The sequence below is a fragment of the Lithobates pipiens genome, unplaced genomic scaffold (assembly GCF_037356315.1).
Source record: "Lithobates pipiens isolate NorthernLeopardFrog02 unplaced genomic scaffold, aLitPip1_a1.2 Scaffold_8, whole genome shotgun sequence".
In the NCBI taxonomy this organism is placed as follows: Eukaryota; Metazoa; Chordata; class Amphibia; order Anura; family Ranidae; genus Lithobates; species Lithobates pipiens.
Genome location: NW_027507903.1, coordinates 240,464,643 through 240,480,704, shown reverse-complemented (window position 1 = coordinate 240,480,704; position 16,062 = coordinate 240,464,643). Strand labels below are relative to the sequence as shown.

Genomic DNA, 16,062 nt, shown 5'->3' with positions numbered 1-16,062 from the left:
AAGAGGAAGTAAACCCATCAGGATTTACTTCCTCTTTAAGTTTTAATGAAGAAGCATTTGCAAATGCAATGCCTTTGATTTATTTTTCCCAACGTGACCAACCGAAGCTAAAAACAGGCTCTTGATCCGAGAGTAAGGCTCGAAGCTCATGACAGCAGCATATGACATCTACCTAAGAACGAGGCTTACAACGCCTGACGCCGATCTAGGAGTGAGGCTGGGAACGCAGGATACTGAGCTAGGAACGAGGCTTAGAACGCAGGATACTGATCTGAGAATGAGGCTTAGAACGCAGGATTCTGGTCTGAGAGTGAGGCTTAGAACGCAGGATCCTGATCTGGGAGTGAGGCTTGGAGCGGAAGATCCTGTAACGGGCTTTTGCCTGTGTGTTGTGTTGGGGCACGTGAAGTGTGCGACGTCATCATAAACACTCGTAGGCAAGATGGAGGCGCATGTCACAGGAAAGGTAACGGAATAGGGAAGTTGTATGTTCCCGGTGAGGCCGGAAGTGCGGGCTCCGTAGTGCACGGTGTCACATTGGGTGTAGGATAATGTGCAGGCACTCCTGTGTTCTTGTATGTCACCCCCTGCTGTGTCCTATAGCCTCGTACTGTCACCTGTCAGTGTCTGTCCAGGGACCTCACTGACTTCCGGTCTTAGCAGACGCCCTGTGGAGGGGATTGTTTACTTTGATGTTCCAGCAGGGAGTGAGAGAAGCAGATTTGTACTCTATGAATACAACGCTCCTATCCTATGAGCAGATCTAGTATTCATCTAGAAGTCCTATGTGACCATGCACACTGTTTTAGTCTCGAAGTGTCTTTGAAGCTTCAGCTTTTAGGAACAGAAAATAAACTTTTTTTTCCCCCGCGTGTTTGGGAGCGATTTGCTGGCAGAAGGGAACGCTAAATGCACCTAACCGCTGCTAGGGCCTGCCACAAGAAAGCTATTCTGAGCGTTTTTCAGGCTTTTTTTTTTTTAGCTTACAACGTGCATTGAGCCTCAAACTAGAAGAGCTCGTTCACACGGACAGTGCCCTCTGAAGAGCAATCTATGTTCCCTTTTCAGAGGGCATTTGACAGATGATGAGTAAGGATGAGCTCAGGCGTGTTCGCACACCCCACGTGCAGAGCCCCCCAGGAAGTCGGTGCGGCGCTAATCACAGGCAGTGAGACATTGTCCCGATGCGCGGCTGCAGAGATGGGGAAGTGTCTCACCGCCTGTGATTAGCGCAACACTGTGCCGACTTTCTGGCGGGCTCAGCACGTGGGGTGTGCGAACACGCCAGAGCTCATCCTTAGTGAGGAGGTGTTATGTCACTGCCTGGTTTAACCCTGTAAATGCATCCCATTGACTTGCGTCGGTGACGCCTACTGAACATAACTCCCAACTGTCCCTGATTTGGAGCAATGTCCCTCGTTTTGGTCTGATCTATATAGTTGTATATAAAATTCACTTTTTATCTTTCAAAAAGTGTTTCTCAGTGCTAAACCTTTCATCCAAATTCTAAATTGCTGCATTTGTAAATTTTAAAAGCCAATATAAAAGGAATAGTATTGGTTATATAAAAAAAAAAAAATATATATATATATATATATATATATACACACACTTACCTGTCCAGGTAGCCCATGATGTCGGCACTCCAGCCGATCTTTGGATCGGCTGTTGGGTGCAGCTGCCGCCATTGCCGGTAAGGGAACCCGGCAGTGAAGCCTTTTGGTTCCCTACTGTGCATGCGCAAAGCGTGCTGAGATTTCTAATTGGCCTGGCTGACTGCCCTCTAGCTGCAAAAGTGAACACAACCTAATGGGTATTTCAGAATGTAGAGCTTTCCTGTCTGTGGCTTTAAGTGGTTGTAAAGTCAGAAGGTTTTGTATCTTAATACATTCTATGCATTAACCACTTCCGGACCACCCGCTGCATATATACTGCAGCAGGGCGGCCCGGCTGCACAAAATCACATACCTGTACGTGATTTTGTGCACGTGGTGTAGGAGACAAGTGCCGCTCTTGCTGTGATTGGCTTCCGCTGTGTCCAATCAGCTAGTCTAGCGGCCACGATCAGCCGATCATTCTGTGGAGAGACGAAGCAGCAGTGTGCCTATGTAAACCAGGCAAACCGCTGATCTGTCAGGGAGCAAAAGAGAGATCTTGTGTTTCAGCTAAGCTGAAACACGATCTCTCTTTTTCTCCAGTGTATCCGTCCCCCACACAGTTAGTGCCAGTTCCCACAGGGGCAGCTTCAAAGTCGTCAGACTCTGAAGCCACCCTGCACAGCGTGACCTCAGCGTGGCTTGCAAACGACTTCTTTAATAGAAGTCAATGCAAGCCATTCCAAAGTAGTACAGGAACCTTTTTCTAAGTCGGAGCAACTTGAGTTGCTCCTATTAGAACGGTTCCATTGTACTGAATGGAGCCTGACTTGTCAGATGTACAAGTAACCTGACAGGTTGCCCCAGTGTGAATCGGCACTTAGCACCTCCCAGGGATATGCTTAACCCTTTGATCGGCCCTGGTGTTAACCCCCTTCCCTGCCAGTGTCATTAAAACAGTGACAGTGCATTTTTTTTTATCACTGATCACAGTATTTGTGTTACTGGTCCCCAAAAAGTGCCACTTGGTGTCCGATTTGTCCACAGAAACATCGCAGTCCCGCAAAAAGTCGCTGATCGCAGCCATTACTAGTAAAAACAATAAAAAAATAAGTCCTTCAAGCATCTACAAACTATGGGAAAGATTTAACATGGGATTTTTCTTTACCAAAAATATGTATCAGAATATATATTGGCCTAAATTGATGAAGAAATTCGATTTTTTTTTTTTTTTTTACATTTTCTTTTATTGGGGATGTTTTATAGCAGAAAGTAAAAAATATTGTTTTTTTATTCAAAATTGTCACTTGTGTTTTTGTTTATAGCGCAAAAAATAAAAAACGCAGCGCATCAATTTTATTTAGGTACAGCAATTGTCAGTTAAAAACAACGCAGTGCCATATCACAAAAAATGGCCTGGTCAGGAAGTGGGTAAAACCTTTCCAGAGCTCAAGTGGTTAAGATAAAAAAAACAACTGTGTGCAGCAGCCTCCATCAGCCCCCCGAATTACTTACCGGAGCCCCATGGGGTGGGGTTGAATTGGGGACACAGGGAGCTATGACTCTGCTCGGGTGCCTCCATAGAAATCCGCTTGCTGTGGGGGCACTCAACAGGAGGCAGGGACCTGAGGAGGAGGATCTGGGCTGCTCAGTGCAAAACCATTACACAGGACAGGCAAGTATAACATATTTGTTAATTTTAGTGAAAAAAAACAAAATTTTACAATCACTTTAAAGCCAAACTTTACCCATAACAGCTAGATAAAAAATACATTCCACATTAATAATTATGCTACCAAAATTAGTGTGTGCTTTAAATTGCCTCCAACATTGCTCCTGTTTCTTCTTACTGGAGGCTGTTATTTTGCTGAAACCCAGAGCCCCTGGACAGCAGTAAATCATAAAGTGGAACTAACCCCATTGAATTAACGGTTTAAAAAAAAAACAGTTAGGCTAGGTTCACACCGGTCTGGCTCTGGTTTGCAGTCTGGTGTCCTGTGCTTTTGTGTTCACCTGTTGAGGTTTAAATTTTTCCCTGAATTTGCACCTGAACCGGACCCAAAAACGCACAGGACACCCTGCAGATGGTTCTTCCCTACGCTTCACCAGCGGATTATTCCTTGACATTCTCGCATCTAATGCTGTCCATGAACCCAGCATCACTCTTGATGATGTCAGAAGACATTAGATTGCTGGAGAAGAGCCTGCAGGGATTGGTCTAGCGGATCGGGTCTGTAAATTTGCTTTTCACAGTCCTCTATATATAAATGTGCAGTTAACTCTTGCAGAGTTTTTCATTTTCCACTGTCGGCTTAAAAGCAGAGCTAAAATGAAAATCAAAGAAAGCCTAAAATCAGCAAGCTGTCCTTTTAGTGCAGAACAGACACGGAGGGAACTTAAGAAAACTGGAGCAGACAGCGAAACTAAACCCTTCTATCGTTTTCAGCAAAGGAAGCTTCCATTTTGGCCTCTGTTTGAGCTGCAACTGCCATGCTGCTGCACATGTGATCAGTTATGACAATGGCCATTTGATGGTTTGACAGTTTGGTTGAGAGCACAAGAAAATGTGGCCATTAAATTTAGAGGTCGACCGATATATCGGCTGATATTTGGCGTTTTTTAATTAATCGGCATCAGCCAATTGTGCTGATAAAAAGGCAGATTATATCTTCAGCGCAACTTGCAAATGACTTCTGTAATAGAAGTCAATGCAAGCGGCCTGAGTCTTGCATGAAGGGACTTGTTTCCTCCCTGGGCAGTCTGCCAAGAAAAGAGCAAAGAGATACAATGTTTACACTTATGAATGAATTGAACTTAGTGTGTAGAGTTCTCAGTTTAACCATTTAAAGACTAAATCTTTTCTGACACTTGTTGCTTACAAGTAAAAATCCTGTATTTTCTGCCAGAAAATCACTTAGAACGCCCAAAAATTGTATATATTTTTTTTAGCAGAGACCCTAGGGCAGTGATGGCAAACCTTGGCACCCCAGATGTTTTGGAACTACATTTCCCATGATGCTCAACTACACTGCAGAGTGCATGAGCATCATGGGAAATGTAGTTCCAAAACATCTGGAGTGCCAAGGTTCGCCATCACTGCCCTAGGGAATAAAATAGCGGTTGTTGCAATATTTTATGTCACACGGCATTTTCGTAGAGGTCTTTCAAACGGAAATGGAAAAAAGACACTAATAATAAAAAAAAAAAAAACTAAAACAGTAAAGTTAGCCCATTTTTTTGTCCAAAAGTTTTGATTACCTGTTTTTGTGTATTTAATATATAGTTTTTTTTTAATCTAAATTATACATACAAGTGAACTGATTGGAGGTTTGTTTTGTTTAATAAATGTTTAAATGTAAGAAATTTGCTGTATCACTAATTACTTAAGGCTGCTTTCACACTGCAGCACGCAGGCGTTGGCGGTAAAATGCTGCTAGTTTTAGTGGCGCTTTACCATCATTTTAGCAGTGCTATTCAGCTGCTAGTGGGGCACTTATAACTCCGCTAACGGCCGAGGAAGAGGTTAAATACGCCTGTGAAGCGCCGCTGCCAAATCGCATTGCATGCGCTTCGGCAGCAGTGCCCATTCATTTCAATGGGCAGGAGTGGTGGAGGAGCGGTATACACCACTCCAAAGATGCTGCTTGCAGGACTTTTTTTTTTTTTAACGTCCTGCCAGCGCATCGCCTTAGTGTGAAAGCACTCGGGCTTCCACACAGACTGCAGGGGAGTCATTTACAGGCGCTATTTTTAGCCCAAAAGTGCCTGAAAAATGCCCCAGTGTGAAAGGTGTCTGTTAGATTTTATGAGATGAAGGGGGAAAAAAATTAAAAATCGGCATTACATATCGGCCATCGGCCGCCACGATTTCTAAATATCGGCATCGGCCAGAGAAAAACCCATATCGGTTGACCTCTAGTTACATTCCTGGCATATGTCAGGAATGTAACCGTTTTTTTAAAAATTTTAAATCAATAGGTTTATTTCTGCTTTAACCACTTGCTTACTGGGCACTTAAACACCCTTCCTGCCCAGACCAATTTTCACCTTTCGGTGCTCTCACACTTTGAATGACAATTACTCAGTCATACAACACTGTACCCAAATGAATTTTTTGTCCTTTTTTTCCCACAAATAGAGCTTTCTTTTGGTGGTATTTGATCACCTCTGGGGTTTTTATTTTTTGCACTATAAATGAAAAAAGACCGAAAATTTTGAAAAAAAAAACGCATATTTCTTTGACAAATTATGCAAATTATTAATTTTTCTTCATAAATTTTGGTCACAATTTATGCTGCTACATGTCTTTGGTAAAAATAACCCAAATTAGTGGATATTATTTGGTCTTTGTGAAAGAAACAAAATTGATCACATCTGATGTACTGGTGGCCTATCTCGCTTCTTGTGACCCTAACAAGTCAGGAAAGTACAAATACCCCCCAAATGACCCCTTTTTGGAAAGTAGACATTCCAAGGTATTTAGTAGGAGGCATGGTGAGCTTTTTGATGTTGTCATTTTTTCCCACAATTCTTTGCAAAATTAAGATTTTCCATTTTTTTATTTTTTTTCCCACAAAATTGTCATTGTAATAGGTTATTTCTCTCACATGGCATGTGTATACCACAAATGACACCCCCCAAAAAATTCTGCTACTCCTCCTGAGTATTACAATACCACATGTGTTGGACTTTTTCACAGCCTGGCCACATAGAGAGGCCCAACATGCAGGGAGCACCATCGGATTTTGTTGACGGGAAAATTTTAGATCCAGATCTCAAACTTTGTGTGTCGGAAATTCCGACTGAAAAAGTCAGATGGAGCCCACACACGATTGGAATTTCTGACAACACCGTCCGATCGTACGTTTTCCGTTGGAAAGTCCGACTGTGTGTACAAGGCAGTACAAGTGCTTTCCAAGTGCTTGTTAGGTTTGGGCAAAGGATGGTGGAGTAAATACTTGTCAGCGTTACAACCAGATCCCTTTAACCTGCTCCGTAAACTCCGGTTGCACTCCAGCCTCCTCAGAGTACTGAACTGTTTGGTGCTGATGCTCCACCTACTGACCAGAGCTTCAGGTGGTGCTGGAGAAGGGTAGATTTTTTAAAATGTTCCTAGATTTGGACTTTAAGCCGTAAAGCTTGTCATCTCCTTGCCCCAAGCCTGTGATTAAATAGTGAAGGTGTAGCAACAGCAATATACTCCTGTGATTACACTGCTCTCTCTTCCTGACAGCAAGTTTCTTGGCATCACATGTGCATGAAACCTACCTGATTGGCCGCTAGGGCTGCACCTTCCTCTCCTAGTGATTATTGCTGTACAAGGGAGTTCAGGAGGCTGATGCCAAGTAAAATCCAGGTACTTAGACTAGTTACATTTAAAGTGGATCTGAATTTAAAAAGTGAAGATTTGCTATGTTATTGAGAACATTTACATATTAACTGTGCCTAAGCCGCACAATGGAAAATATACACCTTTGTCTTAAAATCCTCCTTAAAAATAGCAGTCCACTTCTTTATTTTGTAGCTAGGCCCCCCTGTAAATACAGCCTCATTGCTATATATCTGTAGTGTGAGATCTAAGGTACTGATGCCTCTGACTGCTAGTCTTTAGAAGATTTGATGTGAGCTTTGTTGGTGATACTACTGTGCTGTTCACTGCATAGCATACTAGCTCATTATGAAATATTACCTGAGATTGAAGCCCCCCGCATAGGCACTCGTTCCCCTCCTCTGACGCCGCCATCTATCCCAGAGTGACTTCTGGATATCGCGGCACCGGTGCTGTGACTGGCCAGAACTGCGATGATGTCACTCCCGCGCATGCACGCTGCGGCCTTCACTAACGGCACGATCACTGTTAGAAACGGCACGCTCAGTGCGCCTTCACCCGATGTCTACGGCGGATGCGCCATAGACATTGATGCCGCTATTTCTGCAAATAACTCCTAAACCTTTTATAAGATATTTCTTGCACCTACAGGTAGGTTAAAATGGTTGTAATTGGGAAAGATCAGCTGGAGGGAGATTACAAGCAAAAATACAACTAAATGATATTCTTTCTAACAAGCAAGGATTTCTTTATGAAAATGTTACAGTAACAGTTCAGATCAAAGGTGGTATGGTGAAGTACAAAATCGACATGCACAAAGTGGTATAAAATGAGGTCTGTATAAAGCTGGTTAAAACGGAATCTGTAAGACACAGAGCAGAATTACAGGAAACAACGTAAGAATACAGTAAGTACAACTACCTAGGTAAGCGAAAAGGAGAGGGTAACAATAGTATCAGCAAAGAACTAATTGGCCATCATCAACCTTATCATATCTCTTAAGCCCCGTACACACTGTCAGTTTTTCTGCTGAGTTTTTCCTTCTGTTTACCAAAACCATGTAGTGCAAGGGCCTGGCTGATTGCACACAAATTGAAACTCCTAAGGTTTGACCTCATATTATATGGTTTTGGTAAATCTGGAGGAAAAGTTTATAGTGTGTATGGGGCTTTAGGACAATTCCTATTTATATACTGTATGTTAGCCCAATGCTTCTGAACCCCAGTTCTCAAGGCACCCCAATAGGTCATATTTTGAGGCATTTTCGTTATTTTGCACAGGTGATTTGATCAGTTTCACCGCCTTAGTAATTACCACAGCCGTTGCCAAATAAAGGAACTTACACACTGGTCAGTTTTTGAAAAAAGGACCAAGTGTGACAGTTACGTAAAAATAATACGTTTTTGGAAGAAACAACATTATGCGGATATTGATACGTACCATCAGGTATGCAAAGAGATTGGCCCATGAGGTATATTTCTCTTGGAGTTGCAGAAACAAAGGGGTACAAATTGAGACTTTAGAAACCTATATGGTTCCCGTCGCATCAGATACCTAAATACCTAGACTCTTCAACCAATAGCAGGAGGGGGGAACTGCCAGCACTTGGGCCTGAGGGATTAAAGTTTAGAAAACCAATTTAGACCAGTAATGCAGAAAACAAAATGATTTTCTAATGGATACCTATATGGATTATTTATTTTGTTTTTATATCTGCCTGGAGTTCAGCTTTAATGTGAACCTAACATGACTTAAAACATTTCTATGCTAGCTACAACTCTGAAGTTCAGAGACCTTGTGGTAGCTTCAAGTACCTGTTTGCCTTCAGACTGATCTCCATGTCCATGTGGAGCCCCTTTGATTTCTGAGCCCAGTCTGTATATGAGACCATAACCTCTGGCCAAGTCCAGATTAACCCCCCCCTTACCAGACAATATTTGAATTCTAGTGGGCAGGACTCAATTGTCACTTGAGTAGATGTTAGGGCTTGTACCAAGGATCCTAAAGGGCTTTATGAGGATCAGTGTCAGGACTAAGACGGGGACTTGCATTCACTGTAAAGTGCCCAGACTTCTGCACTATTGCTACCTTATTTGAAAAAAATCTATTCCTTTCATACCATCAGATACACTGGATTTAAATACGGTGATTTATAATTTTTTTATTTTTTTTAAAGAAAATTATGTAAATATGTTGATTTTTCAATAGAAGAATAGAGACCATTAACACAATTTCAGTGGAGATATTTGATGGAATATATATATATATATATATATATATATATATATATATATATATATATATATATATAATGTATGTATATGTGTAAAATCAATTTTTTGTGAGTGGATATAATATTCTTGCTGATATGTCTCATTTTGTAGTCTGTTTTCTCTATAAAAAATGATTTGGTATGCAGTAACATCCATGTCGTAGTAGCCTCTACCTGCAATTCCCTGAACAGACACACCCAGTGGAAAGGGCAACCTGCCAGTTGAGTTATTGCTGTGAAGACATAGAACAAAACACCTTACAAATGTTACAGAAGATCTTTCCAAGTATTTTTAGAATACAGTGTCGTTCAACGGAAACCTTTTGTTCTCTTGCACTGAGTAAATAGTAACCTGTAAAGCAAAGCTGAATGGCAAATCTTGAAGAGCCACTGGCAGCACATAGACTGGCATCACATAACAAGCTTGTCTTCCAATTCATAAACCCAGTTCCCTGATCCTCTGGTATAGAACTATTGACCTAGAGTATGGCTCTGTGCCTACCACCTCCAAAGCCAGCCAGACAGGACGGTTAGATCCTTTGACCCCCCCCCCCCCACTACAGAAGCAGCACGGCTGGGTCTAAAACCCAACTGCAATTTAAAGTGGAGATGCACCCTCTTGAACAACTGTGCCCCAATAAATTGCTGATACCTCCGCATTTACTGTTTTGGATATTGTCTTTTTGTGTATCTATTAAAAAGTACTTTTTGTTTTTTTTTTTTTATAAAAAAAAAAAAAAAAGGAGTGGAAGTTTTTTTTTATCTTTAATGTAGAGACTGCATTGAGGTAAAAAAAAAAAACCCTTTTAGACTTTAGAGTCACTTTAAGAAACTGATAAAAAAATATTTATGTGTATTGTATTTTAGCTATGCAAGTAGTTCCGGGTCAGATATTGGGTATAGTTGTTCTGTAGCATTGTAATCTGATTTATTTTAGTAATATATATTTCTTTGTTAGTCTCTGTTTCTTATTTTATCTATATCTACAGTAGTGGTTTACCCAAAATTCTAAAACTCATTTCTTATGTATCAGCAGTTATTGGCACCATATTTCACAAAAATGTAAACCTTTGTTCTTTTTGGAATGATTGCTTATCTAATTTACACAATTTTCTCTTTCTTGTAACAGATTGTGTATGACCAGGAAGGAGTGTTTATACATGCCTCCTGTGGAAAAATGGAAGATCAAGACAGTTTAATTCCGGGAGTATTACATGTTATAGAGAAGGTAGAGTTGCCGCCCCCCCTTTTTATTTTTTTATTTTTTTGTGTGTGTTATGTTACATGTATGTTTTTTTGTATATTATGAATGACAGTGGTGCAGAGCTTATGAGACAAAAATATGACAAAATAATGGGAGGATATTGAGTCCCCTGCACACAAGAGATTACAGTCTATATTGTGTAATAGAAAATAGTAGGAAATAGTGGTGCAATAAAGTAATCCTCATTGTTTCTACATTTTAAACAGTTGCATTAGCCATAGTGCATTAAAAACATGATTTGGCATGCATAAGTAAAGATTAGCTGTGTGTTCTAGAGTGAAAAGTATACTCCCCTTTAAAAATAAGCCTTTCTATCCAGATCTATTGTTTCTAGTCTAGAGTAGATTGGGTATCTGGCGCTCCAGGAATACCCATGAATTGGAATAGTGTACATAAGTTGGACAGTCTTAAAAGTAGCAAACTGTAAAAAACTGTGAATGGGGGGTAGTTTAAGAGGAGGCAGCCATCCTCAGAGTGCGTCCAGAAACTCTCTGCAAGACAGGTCGAAAAAAGAAGGGGGGAAGCGCCACTCTATGTGTAGTATTAGAATACAAACCTTTATTGCGCAAGATTAGGAACACTTACATAATGGAAGTGAGGTATGCTCATCATTATAATGCAGTCCTGGTGATTTTCTGTGCGTCCCACGATCTCCACACACAATCCGGTTAGCCGGGAAGGCGTCTGGTAGGTGTAGTTGTTAAGAAGCTGTGCTTCAGTAGAACCAGGAAGTGGTTGGCTCCATGCTGACCAGCTTTTTTTTTTCTTTTTTTTTTTTATGCCACCTCAGTGAGTTTATGCCGGAGACTTAATTCACCTTGCAGCTCATTTATATCTCCTCTCAATTCCACATCATCGTGGCGTATTTCCTTGCTTTATTCTTCCCTTGTTTTTTAGTTCCTTCATCTCAGTTAAAAAAAAGTTTTTTGTACAAAGAGCATAGTGCTTTCCACAATTAACAAATATCCACCTTACGTACATAAGTAACAATACGGAGGGACGCCCCCGACCCGCACTTCGCGCCGGGCGCGCCCTCCGCCCCGACCTCCCCATCCCTCCCACCCACCCCCTCTTCGAGCACGCACTGCTAGCACGAGCCCCGCTAATAATGGTCAGCTAATTGAAGAGCAATAACAACAAGTTGGTATGGAGAGGGAGATAAAGGAAAAAAAAAAAAAAAAAAAGGGGACAAAGGGGAGCCAGGGAGGAAGAGCCATCGCCGCCAGCGCTTCAGAAAGTGCTAGGTCGCCCTCACATTAGCCTCCTCGGGGGGATAACCCATATCGATCAGCCACGGGTTCCATATTGCTCCAAATTTTTTTAGGTTGTTTTGCTTTATAAACATAGCTCTCTCGCACCAGATGGTAGAATTGATTGCATTTGACCAATGTTCAATTGTCGGGGGGTTTTTGGCTTGCCAATTTACAGCTATCAGCCGTCTGGCCTGATATAAACATCTCAAAACCGACAGCTTGATTAAGGGGGAAATTCTATCCTCCTCAAAAATCCCTAATATGCAAATCCTGGCCTCTGGTTTCAGGGAGATCTTAAAGATCCTATTTATACTAAGTACAATTTTTAACCAGTATCCATACAATTTTGGACATTTCCAAACCATATGAAAAAGGTCCCCCAGTGCCCCGCATCTGGGACAGCTGTCGCTGGCTTTCCTGCCAATTTTCCACAATTTATAGGGGGTATAATATACCCTGTATATAAGAAACAAATGTGACACACACTGCGATGGGGATATAGAGACCAATCTCCCCTGTTCGAGGATCTTATCCCATTGTTCCTTGGTTATCGGGCCCACATCTCCTATCCACCCCAACCTGCTCTTCTCCGGGCCCTCTCCCTTCAAGGTCCTTCCCCTGATCTTGGTATATAATCTGGAGATCTGGCCTTTTGCTTGCAGGTGGTCCATGAGTCCCTGAAGTAGAGGAATTTCGGTCCGTTCGATCTCAAATGACCCGTATTGAGCTTGAATACCATGTCTAAACTGTAAATATTTGTAAAATGTCTTGTTAGAGACATCAAATTCCTGTCTGAGGGCTTCGAAAGATTTCATTACATTCCCGTCGTACAATTGCACCAACCTATTGATTCCCTGTCTGTCCCATTCTAGAGATCTATCTATATTGTTTAGTTCATATAAGTGTCGATTGTGCCATAGGGGCATGTAGCCGGTTACCCCCACGTATCCCAAGGTTTGCTTTGCATTGTGCCATACCTTCCTCATTAGTGTATTGGTGGGGCATCTATGGGCAAGTGAGTTAGCCTCTAGGGCTTCAACGAGTAGCTTGTGGGGTGCCCCGACCATCATCAATTTATGGTTTGGGGACCCTCCCTCTTGGAGCCCTGCCCCTTCTAAATGCTGGAGTTGGGCAGCCAAGAAGTATGAACTCAAGTGGGGTATGGCCAATCCTCCCTCCGCTACAGGGAGCTGCATCGTCTGTAGCCCAATCCGGGCATGCCCCTTTTTCCAGATTAAATCTCGGATAAGAGAATCCATTTTTTTAAACCACTTCTGATTAATCCAGATTGGGGAATTATGTAGAATATACAATATTTGTGGCTGCCAGATCATTTTTATTAAGTTACACCGTCCTGCCACAGAGAGAGGAAGGCCACACCACCTGTTAAGTTTCTGCTTCAGTTTAGTTATTAATGGTAATAGGTTTTCCTTGATATACTGATTCACTTCCCCGGAGATCCAGATACCCAGGTACTTCAGGCTAGATACTGTCTCCAGACCCTGGATCACCGGTGGCGTCCATTGGACCCCAGGTCTAAGCAGTGGTAGGAGAGCTGATTTACTCCAGTTGATTACAAGGCCAGATTGTTGGCCGAACTCCCCCATCATCTGCACTACCCTGTTCAGGGTTGAATCCATGTCCCCGATAAAGAACAGGACATCATCCGCGAACAGGGCGATTTTATCCTCCCTTACTCCGCGCCGGAATCCCTGGATGTCCAGGCGTGATCTTGCCATGACAGCCAGGGGTTCCATGGCTAATACGAACAAGAGGGGTGACAATGGGCACCCCTGTCTTGTGCCTCTCTCCAGCTGGAAAGCCTCCGAAAATTCAGACCCCAACTTGACTTTTGCCCTGGGCCGATTATAGAGTAGTTTTATCCATTGGATAAATTGGGTACCAAGGCCAAACCTCTCCAGCACTCCCCACAAGTAGCCCCAGTCCAGGCTATCGAAGGCCTTAGTCGCATCTAAGGCCAAAATGGCTCCCGGCCCATCGTTATCCCTGGGTGTTTGAATATTAAGGAAAACTCTTCTGATATTGGTGCTGGTTGTCCTGCCCGGGATAAAACCCGACTGGTCTGGATGTATTAGTTTATGGATATGTTTATTTAAACGGGTTGCTAGGGCCTTAGCTAGAATTTTAATATCCGAGCACAGCAAGGATATTGGCCGATATGATGAGACTTCCTGTTGGTCTTTCCCCTCCTTAAGTATTAGAGTTATATTGGCTTCCAGCATTGAGGCGGGGAGTTCACCCACCTCAAGTGCATGGTTCAATGTCTCCAGGAGCTCCGGCAGTAGCACTTCACCATAACGCTTGTAAATTTCCGTTGGCAACCCATCTGGGCCTGGAGATTTATAATTGGGCATTGCAGCTACTGCGTTTTTCAACTCCTCAAGCGTAAGTGGGGCCTCAAGACATATTTTATCCTGTTCTGGTAATGTTGGAATTGTTGCTTGAAGTAGGAAATCTGTAGCGAGGCTACCTTGACCTCGCGGTGGTGATTTATATAAGTTATTATAGTAATCATAGATTACTCTCATGATCGCGGGGGGGCTAGAGACAAGGTCGCCGTTTGGCGACTTAATCACCTGGGCTGCTGTAGGGGAGCTGTTAGTTTGGACCAGGAGGGAGAGGGCTCGGCCCACCCTCTCCCCTTCACCGAAATAGTGCTGCCGTTGGAATATTCGCCGGTTCTCTGCCTTTTTTAAAAGGGCCATTTTATAAGCTTGTTGGCTGTCTAGCCATACCTTCTGACTTTCAGGTGATGGGGCATCTAAATATGCGCTTTCCGCCATAGTAACCCTATTTCTTATTGCTGACTCCTGTTCTCGAGCTTTCTTTTTAGTTATTGTAATTTGTTGAATTAATATACCTCTAATATAGGCTTTAAGGGAATCCCACACTATTCCGGGTGAGGCTGTACCCTTGTTTATTAGAAGGAATTCCTTTATCTTATCCAGGAAAGGACTAGAACTATCCATTAGCTCCAGCCAGCCGGGGTTTATCTTCCACTCCCCTGGGCCTGTTCTAGCTCCCAAGGACACCATAATGGACAAGGGGGAATGGTCTGAAATCCCCCTAGCCCCATATTCGATGTCCTGTACCACTTCTGCTGCCTCTTTATTTCCAAAAATCATATCAATTCTTGACAACGTGTAGTAGGTCCTAGAAAAACAGGAATACTGTCTCTCCTGGGGATGTCGCATTCGCCATAGGTCGCTCAATCCTGTTTCGGATAAAAATCCCTGCAGTCGCCCTGTTCTAGCCCCGTCAGGTTTAGGAAACCTATCCAGGTTCCCATCAAGTGTTTCGTTAAAATCACCTAGTACTATCCACGGAACTCCCGGCTTATCCAAACAGAATGTCAGTAATTTGTACATAACCTCCAGCTTAAAAGGAGGAGGTATATAGATATTGGCAAAGATGTAGTATTGCCCTCTCATCAGACCATATAAAAAAACAAATCTCCCCACCTCGTCGATAGAGGCCTCCTTACATAGAAAATCCGTGCCCCTCCTAACTAAAACACTCACTCCTCTTGAATATGACGTATGAAAGGAGTGGTAGTGTGCTTGGAATTTCCGATTATTTAGCTGTGGAGCTGTGCTGGGGGTTAGGTGCGTTTCTTGCAGAAAAAGTAAACCTGGGCCCCCTCTCTCTGTTTCCAGCATAACCGCTGCTCGCTTCTTGGGATCTCCCAACCCCCTCACGTTCCACGATATAATGCTTACTCTACTCATAGCCACTGGTAGTCGCCATGTTGGCCGGGGGCAGGGGGAGAGGGGGGAGGGAAACCCACCCTCTCACGGCAGGCCCCCTCCCCTCTCCCCCCCCACTCCATCCCAGCCCCCCGTACCCACAGTGCGCGCTCGAAGATCCCCCCTCCCTCCTGCCCTCCCACCCACCCCTACCTACCCATGGCCCTCCGCCCCACCCATCCCTGCTTCTCAAAGTGTCCCTTAGCCCCCCCACCACCCCACCCCCACTACTCTGCCCATCAGGGCATCCCCTAGGGGTCGCTATGGTGGCCCTCTTATGCATTCACTCAAAAAGACCCAAGGCGCCCCGCCCCCCCCCCCCCCCCCCCCCCGCCCCTCAGTTTACCTGGAGGTCCGCCCCAGCTAGTTCCAAACATAATGTTCATATAACACCATCTTAATCCAGCATTCAATTGAGCTCATCCCCTCATATAGAGAGAGAGAGAGAAGAAGAAGAAAAAAAAAAAAAAAAAAAAAAAAACTCATCGTGGCCGGATGAGTGAGTGAGAGTGTGAGAGGTTGCACTGCCTGCGCCTCCCCTCGTCCCCCTCGATAGTTGCCTGGATGTAGCGCTTTTAGAAC

The 16,062-nt window shown here is 43.3% G+C and overlaps 1 protein-coding gene across 1 annotated transcript in view; it reads left to right on the top strand.

Annotated features, from left to right (window-relative positions):
* Window positions 1-305: 305 nt before the first annotated feature.
* The window catches only part of TBC1D15 (TBC1 domain family member 15), a 132,030-nt gene continuing 116,273 nt past the window's right edge, over window positions 306-16,062 (top strand). Inside the window, exons 1-2 of the mRNA XM_077468513.1 lie at window positions 306-466; window positions 10,326-10,424. Of these exons, the coding sequence (XP_077324639.1) occupies window positions 443-466; window positions 10,326-10,424 (123 nt within the window). The 5' untranslated portion in view covers window positions 306-442. The remainder of the gene's footprint in view (window positions 467-10,325; window positions 10,425-16,062) is intronic.